The sequence below is a fragment of the Echinococcus granulosus genome, assembly GCF_000524195.1.
Source record: "Echinococcus granulosus chromosome Unknown EG_S00167, whole genome shotgun sequence".
Taxonomy (NCBI): domain Eukaryota; kingdom Metazoa; phylum Platyhelminthes; class Cestoda; order Cyclophyllidea; family Taeniidae; genus Echinococcus; species Echinococcus granulosus.
In genome coordinates this window covers 136,842-147,662 of record NW_020170547.1, presented here as the reverse complement: position 1 = coordinate 147,662, position 10,821 = coordinate 136,842, and the positions used below count along the sequence as shown (strand labels likewise).

Below are 10,821 nucleotides of genomic sequence, written 5' to 3'. Positions count from 1 at the left end.
CTTAAAGTGAAGCTTGACCTGGAGTTAGTCTCCTTTTCTTCTTTAAATATCATAGCAACTTTGGGTGATTACTGCATGGTACTGGAGCCTAAAGTTGTTCCACTAAATAGCGATTGGAGCTGGTGGACATTTGGGCTTAACATAAACTTGCAATTGGACAAAACCGATTTTGTACGTGACTAAGGCATAACAGACGAGAGTGCATGTTTACGTGAAGGACATTAAAGTGTTTGATTTAGCTCATTAGCAGAAACTGGAATGTAGAGAGAACTGGTGATGCCAAAATTGTCTTGTTCATTTAAATAGGGCTAGCAGATGCATTTTTGGTTATTTACTTTGGAAGGTATCTTCCGATCCGCTTATGCCGCCAACCTCACACCTTATTAATAATCCATCATGCTAAATGAGATGATTAAATGTTGCTGACTCGATAATTGAGTGAGCCCTTGACTTCTAGAGAAGGCACTGCATGCGTGGTCCGTTCGATTTGGATATTATGGGTATTCAGATGACCGTTGCCTTCTGAAGTTCGACTGTGTAAATATTGAGACTATTAGAAGGGACATATATAGCAGCACGTCATTGGGAAATGCTGAAACAAACAAGGATATTTAGTGAGCCATTATTGGTCTGCATGCTGAAAGAAATTCCTTAAATCAGTTGTAAAATCACCAATCAACGGGACAAGAAGTACAATCGACTGGACGAGGGGGTAGAAAGGTGGAGTTCTTATTTGGTCCCATGAGGTGATGCAGGTACCACTTTCTCATGCCAGAATCCTTTTAGTGTCTGAAATCAAGTATTAAGCTTGAGGATTGAGAACTCCGATTCCACGTTATCGTAGAATCCCGGATTACAGCAAAATTTCAACCTAATCAAGATGGAGTTCTCCATGTTAACCCTAGATGACTTAACGAAGCAGAAAGAAGAGTGAGTGGGAAGTCAGAGTCAGACGCAACTTGACAGCACACTTTCAGTGTGATCGAGAATGCGGGAACCAAAGCGTTCTCATAGGAATAACTCCTATTGAAGAGGGTCTACCTCAATGAGGTAATGCTAGCTTTAGCGGTTATGAGAAAATAGCCAAATTGCGAGTGTAGATGGGCTGACTCTTAACTGAGACACGATCACAACTTCATTGCTCCCCCAAGGAGAGCAAACTTCGGGTCGAGCTTTCTAAACGGGTTTATAATTCATTTACAAATCGGCATCAACGAACAAAAAATCCGCTTCCATTCGTTTGTGTGTGTTCTCATCTAAATTAAAAAAGAAGCGAGCTTCGACGGTAAAAGCGACCTGTTTAGCATCTAATTGTGAAATAATGATCAAAAGACCCCCATTTGACATGGGGTAAATCTATATATTGAGTCCAAAATGGCTAGTGGGAATGCATCCTGCACCAATGCAAAACATCCTTTCTTCCTCGAGTTATCTGTCTTCTGGTCAAACGGTGGTGCATTTCTGCGCACTTTACAGCCAGTGCAAGTCGTAGAGCTGTCGTCGTCAACTGATGTGTTTGTGCGAAGACCAGGATCCTGTCCCGATTTCAACCGGAGGAACGAGGACATGATCCACTGGGAACACTGAGGATTTCAGTGGTGATAAAGTGGGAGCACGAGCAGTATGGGATGTATATACATGGCAGTTGACAAGAGTTTCAATGTTCTGAGGGGATGGTCAATACTTTTGTCCATTTTGTGGCCTTTGAGTCGCAAAAGCAATGGCTGCTGTGAGTGAGCAAATCCACAATTTTTCTGTAGTACTAGTAGTATCCTACTTTTACTTATGAAAAGAACTTCCTCAACACTGTTCTGGCTTTGTGATTATCCCACTGAAAAGCCTTAAGAAAATACCTTAAGATTAGGGAGTTTTCCACTGAGTCCTTGGACCAAAACTTTTGGACCAACATTTGTGGAAGGATGGAGGCTACGGACTTCATCGAAACATTTTATAGTCACCTTGCTTTGTCGTCTTATGTAATGTGAAATTCATCTACACGGATAAAACTTTGACACACAGTTGGCTTGATTATCACTGCGATTTAATTTGCCTCCTTTAACCACACAAATGAAATTGGAAGACTATGTCGGTGGCTGTCATTAGGAAAATCGCAGGCATTCTTAAACTGCCTATTCTGAGATGGGATGCTCAGGTGGCACTTGGGAAGTTGACTGCTAAATTCGAACAATCAAAATCGGTTCGGACGTTGACTTTGCCCTAGGCAAGTAGAGCAAACGCGAATTCCAAGACCACATGTCATTCATGAATTTAAGTGCATAACAACTCCATAGTTCTCCTAATGTATTAGCCTTACTTATTTTGCTTCAACAGCATAACATTGTGAATTCTTTGCACAGTAAATTTGCACAAGGTGCAATTAAGTTTGAATCCAGGGAGAAAGCGAACGAAACAAATATCGACACGTCTAGGGCATCCCTGTCGGCAAATGTTACAGGGACAGGCGTGAGGAAGTCATTTTGCGCCATTGGTAATCGCGTATCCCTTCGTAATCGGCCAAATACCAAGGCACCAATTTTAGATTCTGCTTGCTTTAATCAAATACGAGCGGAGAGTGTAATATTATGAGCAAGATATAAGGTTTGCAATATACTCAAAAGAACTCGTCTAATCTTGAGATTCACCTTTGACGGTAAAAAGACAATTTATCAGTCTAGGTTTTTTTCCTTGGCACTCAAAGTACCTCCCACTTTAAGGTCAAGAAGCAAGAAGAGACGATCGTAAATATTCTCTTTCTCAAAATGATATCGGATTCACCCTTTGCATGTACCTACGTGTAGGGCGACTTCAGTAGCTACTTATCAACATGCATGAGCTTACAGGAAGTAAGCCCTCACATCCATGAAACATTCACGTCAAATCCATTGGCGACTGATAAATACATTGCTCTCTTCCAACTACAAGATATGTGTGTTTACAATGGTCTCCTTAGTGCAAATATTAACTTCTTAAATTCATCGCATATTGTATATGAAAAATTGGAACGTGTAGGTTTTAAAAAACAACAGATACGTTGGTTTTTACCCAAACAACAAAAACCATATGTCTTTCTGTATTTTATTGAAAACTTTTGTCATTGCGTAAACCCCAATCCCGATTTCACAATCACTGTGATCATAATAAATAGCTTCTATAAAAAACGTAGGTGAAATCTCTGGTTAGGCATTTCGCTTTGGGAAGAAGACAGATGGCAGTTACTATAGCGATCAATTGGTTACTCTGAATAATAGCTTAAAATGGAATGTAACTCGAGAAAATGCACCGTATGACGATAGAATTTAGAGTGATTGGTTTGAGGTTAGTACAACCACATCCCTAATCTGGGTCTGACATGCATATATAGAAATACACGGTGGCCAAACCCCATTATTATTACTCTTAATGATTTGAAGTCCCATTATTAATGAATGGTTGCAAACTAATGAAACGAGATTACCTATGTTGGATATCAGAGGATAGAAGCCACTTTTGGGTGATATTGAATGATCAAAACGTGGCAAAGAACTAGATTTCAGTGTCTGAAGCAAGCGCCTTAAAGCTAGCGAATTCTAAACACGCAAGCTCTCTTAATGTAGAATGCCTTTGGAAAGAGTGTTTTGGGTGTGCCACCTAATTGAACTCTACCTATCGGGCCTTATTTGGCATACTTAATAAGACCCATAGAATTAGATTATAACACGGTGTTCTAAACAACGTGCATTTTTGTGTGCATGTCTAACTCTGATTAGGGAAGTCGTTTCACTAACCTCAAACCACTCACTTCTAAATTGCATTGCCATATGGTTCATTTTCACAAACTAGATTTCATTTAAGCCTTGTATTCAGCGTAATCAAGTGATTATTATGGTAGCTAAAGGACTCAGTAATCAATTCTGACTGGGATTAAAAAACCTACCAATCGTTTTGCTTAAAGAAGGTTAGCATGAGCTAAAGTTGGCCGCTGAGAGGCGTGAACAAGGCCATCTGAAGTTTGGAACTATAATACTTAAACGAGAAGTCTTGTAAATACTCACTAATTAAGTGATTAAATAATAGGAAGTATTTTTGGTGCAAGAGTACAAACTGCGATCCCCAGTGTCTCGACGACCACCAGCAAGCCCCGTCAGCCAACACTGACCGATTGGTCCATATGAAGCTGCCACCACCAATGTAATGCTAGCTTGAAATAGCATTTAACGAACCAATAGGCGACTCTCAGATTTGGAATCTGTCGACAGTCAGCGAATAAAACGATCCCCGCATGAGCAACTGATTCTAGCGATTGCTATGTACCTCCCGATTGTCGCTTCGCTTGGAGGGATGGTGGGATGGCAATTAGCTGAAGGGATCCAATACGCAGTCAAGACTTCCATTCTTTTGATTGCATCCACTGTGCCCTACAACTGGCTCAGTGCTCACTTTGGTGGCAATTTAGCGCAATTCCCAATGGAGGACCACTCGAAGTGCGAGTGATGTACAATGAGATGCATTTGAAGATGGAATATCTCACCTCATACCTACTGACTCATTCCATTTCGGCTGTGCGACTATGACGCCTGACTTTAAATGCCTCCTGTCATTGATTTCTGATGCTAGCATTCACTAACATGGTAAAATGTTACTTGTAGTCATCATCTGAAGGCCGCATGCTGTTTTACCTGCTTGTGGCCAAAACAGTCTTGCACTTTGCAAGAACACATTGGCTACTTTAAACGACAATATTTTTGGTTTTGGTAGCACATTTCTACAGATCATGTCCGTTGTTACGTTATAGTTGGGAGCATACGCTCTTCTCATCATGATGATGCAGCTTATGCGACAATAATCAGTTTACTCGAGAAAGAAAAGTTGCTCTTTTGTGCCCATCTTGTTCAATGATACTGCTGTTTCTCTTCAGTCAAACTTGAAGAAAATGATTATGAGGAATTGGTGGTTTTGTATGTGCCTTACTCATTATACAGAAGTTAGCAGCGTGCGAATTAGTATTAAGCCAAATCACTGTTAGATAGGCTTCGCCAATCCATCGCTAGGCTGCAATATATTGAGTTGCAAACCCTTAAAATCTAGGTGGTTTTCACGTATTAAGTCAATTTTAATTTGGGCAGTTCTTGATATATGAGGATAAATTAAGAAAAAGTGGGTCAGCTTTTAGCCTCTGCCTCAATCCAAAACCCCAACTTGATGTTCGTTTTCATAAAAATTAATTATGGGCATAAACTGGTTGCGCAAATTAATGACTGTAGCCGTTTTACTGGATTATCAGGGTGGAGATGCCTGTGGGCTTCTGTATGTCCACGGCGAGAACTAAAGTCAAAGGACAATTTCCTTTTCCACGACAAAAACAAAACAGAATTGAGCCCCAAATTTCATTATGATCAAATAAAATCTACCCTAAGCCACACCAAAAAAAACAACATTCTTTTCCCACCGCTCCTGCGCTCATTTCTGAGAAGGTACTGAAGGAAATGGAATTGAGTTCGGAATGGCTTAAAACCCCTATTTTGTAGAATTGCCACGCATTCACATCATTATATTCGGATCGTCCTATTTGAAATAACCCTTTGCCAGATGCAAAGATTCTACCCGGTGAATGACAATGTCGCTCCGTTGAACACATCCACCACATTTTAAGTGTATGTTAAGGCACACGAGCCTCTCAATCTGCATAGGTTTGGCTGCCGTCCTGATGGAATGGACATCTGTCATGCTTACAATCTCCTAGTAGCAGTAGAGAATCCTTTCTCACATCGATTTCACTCACTCGATACTATGGACTGGTGCGATATGCTTACCCAATTATGCTCAAAGTACGGCTTTTTACCTTATAGTGCCATAACCGCATTCTGTTGCAGTGCTTCTCAGTGATACCACGGAAACGGGATTATTCATATTTATACTCCCACAATCACACAGCCTATTTCCCACATGTTGCTTTTAGGATCTTTGAATTTCTCAACAAACACTTTGAAGAAGCTCTTGACTATCTTATTTCGTCGATAGGCTCTGCCGATTGGCTAGATGGCAGTGGTGTTTTGCAATGTCTAGGTACCCGGCACGTAGTGGGAGCAAGGCTTCAGTTACGTGATTTTGCACATTTCGCCTTACCTCTATATTCACTGTGACGCTTAACCAACTCCCTTCCACATTCATTTTTCATATGCATGTCACTGAATGCCAAGCTTAAAAAATATTTGTCTATATTAGGGGGAATTAGCCAAGTTGCGAATAAGCTATGTCACCTTTGAACTAGCTTTCCACATTTTCAACCGCTTGAAGTAATTGAAGTAAGGGGACAGGCACCTCTGCGATATGTTGGCGTTTTGAGATGCACCTCTTCCTATTATTTGTTAAGTGGTGAACACAATCGAACTTAAATCCGTACTTGTAAGTTCAACTTCTCCTCCATTACTGCTGATCCACTTAAAGTGAAGCTTGACCTGGAGTTAGTCTCCTTTTCTTCTTTAAATATCATAGCAACTTTGGGTGATTACTGCATGGTACTGGAGCCTAAAGTTGTTCCACTAAATAGCGATTGGAGCTGGTGGACATTTGGGCTTAACATAAACTTGCAATTGGACAAAACCGATTTTGTACGTGACTAAGGCATAACAGACGAGAGTGCATGTTTACGTGAAGGACATTAAAGTGTTTGATTTAGCTCATTAGCAGAAACTGGAATGTAGAGAGAACTGGTGATGCCAAAATTGTCTTGTTCATTTAAATAGGGCTAGCAGATGCATTTTTGGTTATTTACTTTGGAAGGTATCTTCCGATCCGCTTATGCCGCCAACCTCACACCTTATTAATAATCCATCATGCTAAATGAGATGATTAAATGTTGCTGACTCGATAATTGAGTGAGCCCTTGACTTCTAGAGAAGGCACTGCATGCGTGGTCCGTTCGATTTGGATATTATGGGTATTCAGATGACCGTTGCCTTCTGAAGTTCGACTGTGTAAATATTGAGACTATTAGAAGGGACATATATAGCAGCACGTCATTGGGAAATGCTGAAACAAACAAGGATATTTAGTGAGCCATTATTGGTCTGCATGCTGAAAGAAATTCCTTAAATCAGTTGTAAAATCACCAATCAACGGGACAAGAAGTACAATCGACTGGACGAGGGGGTAGAAAGGTGGAGTTCTTATTTGGTCCCATGAGGTGATGCAGGTACCACTTTCTCATGCCAGAATCCTTTTAGTGTCTGAAATCAAGTATTAAGCTTGAGGATTGAGAACTCCGATTCCACGTTATCGTAGAATCCCGGATTACAGCAAAATTTCAACCTAATCAAGATGGAGTTCTCCATGTTAACCCTAGATGACTTAACGAAGCAGAAAGAAGAGTGAGTGGGAAGTCAGAGTCAGACGCAACTTGACAGCACACTTTCAGTGTGATCGAGAATGCGGGAACCAAAGCGTTCTCATAGGAATAACTCCTATTGAAGAGGGTCTACCTCAATGAGGTAATGCTAGCTTTAGCGGTTATGAGAAAATAGCCAAATTGCGAGTGTAGATGGGCTGACTCTTAACTGAGACACGATCACAACTTCATTGCTCCCCCAAGGAGAGCAAACTTCGGGTCGAGCTTTCTAAACGGGTTTATAATTCATTTACAAATCGGCATCAACGAACAAAAAATCCGCTTCCATTCGTTTGTGTGTGTTCTCATCTAAATTAAAAAAGAAGCGAGCTTCGACGGTAAAAGCGACCTGTTTAGCATCTAATTGTGAAATAATGATCAAAAGACCCCCATTTGACATGGGGTAAATCTATATATTGAGTCCAAAATGGCTAGTGGGAATGCATCCTGCACCAATGCAAAACATCCTTTCTTCCTCGAGTTATCTGTCTTCTGGTCAAACGGTGGTGCATTTCTGCGCACTTTACAGCCAGTGCAAGTCGTAGAGCTGTCGTCGTCAACTGATGTGTTTGTGCGAAGACCAGGATCCTGTCCCGATTTCAACCGGAGGAACGAGGACATGATCCACTGGGAACACTGAGGATTTCAGTGGTGATAAAGTGGGAGCACGAGCAGTATGGGATGTATATACATGGCAGTTGACAAGAGTTTCAATGTTCTGAGGGGATGGTCAATACTTTTGTCCATTTTGTGGCCTTTGAGTCGCAAAAGCAATGGCTGCTGTGAGTGAGCAAATCCACAATTTTTCTGTAGTACTAGTAGTATCCTACTTTTACTTATGAAAAGAACTTCCTCAACACTGTTCTGGCTTTGTGATTATCCCACTGAAAAGCCTTAAGAAAATACCTTAAGATTAGGGAGTTTTCCACTGAGTCCTTGGACCAAAACTTTTGGACCAACATTTGTGGAAGGATGGAGGCTACGGACTTCATCGAAACATTTTATAGTCACCTTGCTTTGTCGTCTTATGTAATGTGAAATTCATCTACACGGATAAAACTTTGACACACAGTTGGCTTGATTATCACTGCGATTTAATTTGCCTCCTTTAACCACACAAATGAAATTGGAAGACTATGTCGGTGGCTGTCATTAGGAAAATCGCAGGCATTCTTAAACTGCCTATTCTGAGATGGGATGCTCAGGTGGCACTTGGGAAGTTGACTGCTAAATTCGAACAATCAAAATCGGTTCGGACGTTGACTTTGCCCTAGGCAAGTAGAGCAAACGCGAATTCCAAGACCACATGTCATTCATGAATTTAAGTGCATAACAACTCCATAGTTCTCCTAATGTATTAGCCTTACTTATTTTGCTTCAACAGCATAACATTGTGAATTCTTTGCACAGTAAATTTGCACAAGGTGCAATTAAGTTTGAATCCAGGGAGAAAGCGAACGAAACAAATATCGACACGTCTAGGGCATCCCTGTCGGCAAATGTTACAGGGACAGGCGTGAGGAAGTCATTTTGCGCCATTGGTAATCGCGTATCCCTTCGTAATCGGCCAAATACCAAGGCACCAATTTTAGATTCTGCTTGCTTTAATCAAATACGAGCGGAGAGTGTAATATTATGAGCAAGATATAAGGTTTGCAATATACTCAAAAGAACTCGTCTAATCTTGAGATTCACCTTTGACGGTAAAAAGACAATTTATCAGTCTAGGTTTTTTTCCTTGGCACTCAAAGTACCTCCCACTTTAAGGTCAAGAAGCAAGAAGAGACGATCGTAAATATTCTCTTTCTCAAAATGATATCGGATTCACCCTTTGCATGTACCTACGTGTAGGGCGACTTCAGTAGCTACTTATCAACATGCATGAGCTTACAGGAAGTAAGCCCTCACATCCATGAAACATTCACGTCAAATCCATTGGCGACTGATAAATACATTGCTCTCTTCCAACTACAAGATATGTGTGTTTACAATGGTCTCCTTAGTGCAAATATTAACTTCTTAAATTCATCGCATATTGTATATGAAAAATTGGAACGTGTAGGTTTTAAAAAACAACAGATACGTTGGTTTTTACCCAAACAACAAAAACCATATGTCTTTCTGTATTTTATTGAAAACTTTTGTCATTGCGTAAACCCCAATCCCGATTTCACAATCACTGTGATCATAATAAATAGCTTCTATAAAAAACGTAGGTGAAATCTCTGGTTAGGCATTTCGCTTTGGGAAGAAGACAGATGGCAGTTACTATAGCGATCAATTGGTTACTCTGAATAATAGCTTAAAATGGAATGTAACTCGAGAAAATGCACCGTATGACGATAGAATTTAGAGTGATTGGTTTGAGGTTAGTACAACCACATCCCTAATCTGGGTCTGACATGCATATATAGAAATACACGGTGGCCAAACCCCATTATTATTACTCTTAATGATTTGAAGTCCCATTATTAATGAATGGTTGCAAACTAATGAAACGAGATTACCTATGTTGGATATCAGAGGATAGAAGCCACTTTTGGGTGATATTGAATGATCAAAACGTGGCAAAGAACTAGATTTCAGTGTCTGAAGCAAGCGCCTTAAAGCTAGCGAATTCTAAACACGCAAGCTCTCTTAATGTAGAATGCCTTTGGAAAGAGTGTTTTGGGTGTGCCACCTAATTGAACTCTACCTATCGGGCCTTATTTGGCATACTTAATAAGACCCATAGAATTAGATTATAACACGGTGTTCTAAACAACGTGCATTTTTGTGTGCATGTCTAACTCTGATTAGGGAAGTCGTTTCACTAACCTCAAACCACTCACTTCTAAATTGCATTGCCATATGGTTCATTTTCACAAACTAGATTTCATTTAAGCCTTGTATTCAGCGTAATCAAGTGATTATTATGGTAGCTAAAGGACTCAGTAATCAATTCTGACTGGGATTAAAAAACCTACCAATCGTTTTGCTTAAAGAAGGTTAGCATGAGCTAAAGTTGGCCGCTGAGAGGCGTGAACAAGGCCATCTGAAGTTTGGAACTATAATACTTAAACGAGAAGTCTTGTAAATACTCACTAATTAAGTGATTAAATAATAGGAAGTATTTTTGGTGCAAGAGTACAAACTGCGATCCCCAGTGTCTCGACGACCACCAGCAAGCCCCGTCAGCCAACACTGACCGATTGGTCCATATGAAGCTGCCACCACCAATGTAATGCTAGCTTGAAATAGCATTTAACGAACCAATAGGCGACTCTCAGATTTGGAATCTGTCGACAGTCAGCGAATAAAACGATCCCCGCATGAGCAACTGATTCTATCTTGTTCCAGATGTTCTGTGGATGCATACATTTTAAACCAATATTATCATCGCCATTCTTAGTCGCCAGATTGTAAGCCTTGTTTTGCGTCCTTATTATGGTTCCAGCAAATGTGACTCTGCATTAAAT

At 40.4% G+C, this 10,821-nt stretch overlaps 1 protein-coding gene across 1 annotated transcript; it reads left to right on the top strand. All coding sequences in view use genetic code 11, as the record gives it.

The window, feature by feature from the left end:
* Window positions 1-1,374: 1,374 nt before the first annotated feature.
* Window positions 1,375-4,470, top strand: EGR_09797 (hypothetical protein; the record flags this gene model as incomplete). Its single annotated transcript, XM_024499046.1, has 3 exons — window positions 1,375-1,518; window positions 4,094-4,167; window positions 4,206-4,470. 3 exons carry the CDS (start codon window positions 1,375-1,377, stop codon window positions 4,468-4,470), a joined length of 483 nt encoding a protein of 160 aa, XP_024346556.1.
* Between the last annotated feature and the right edge of the window lie 6,351 nt (window positions 4,471-10,821).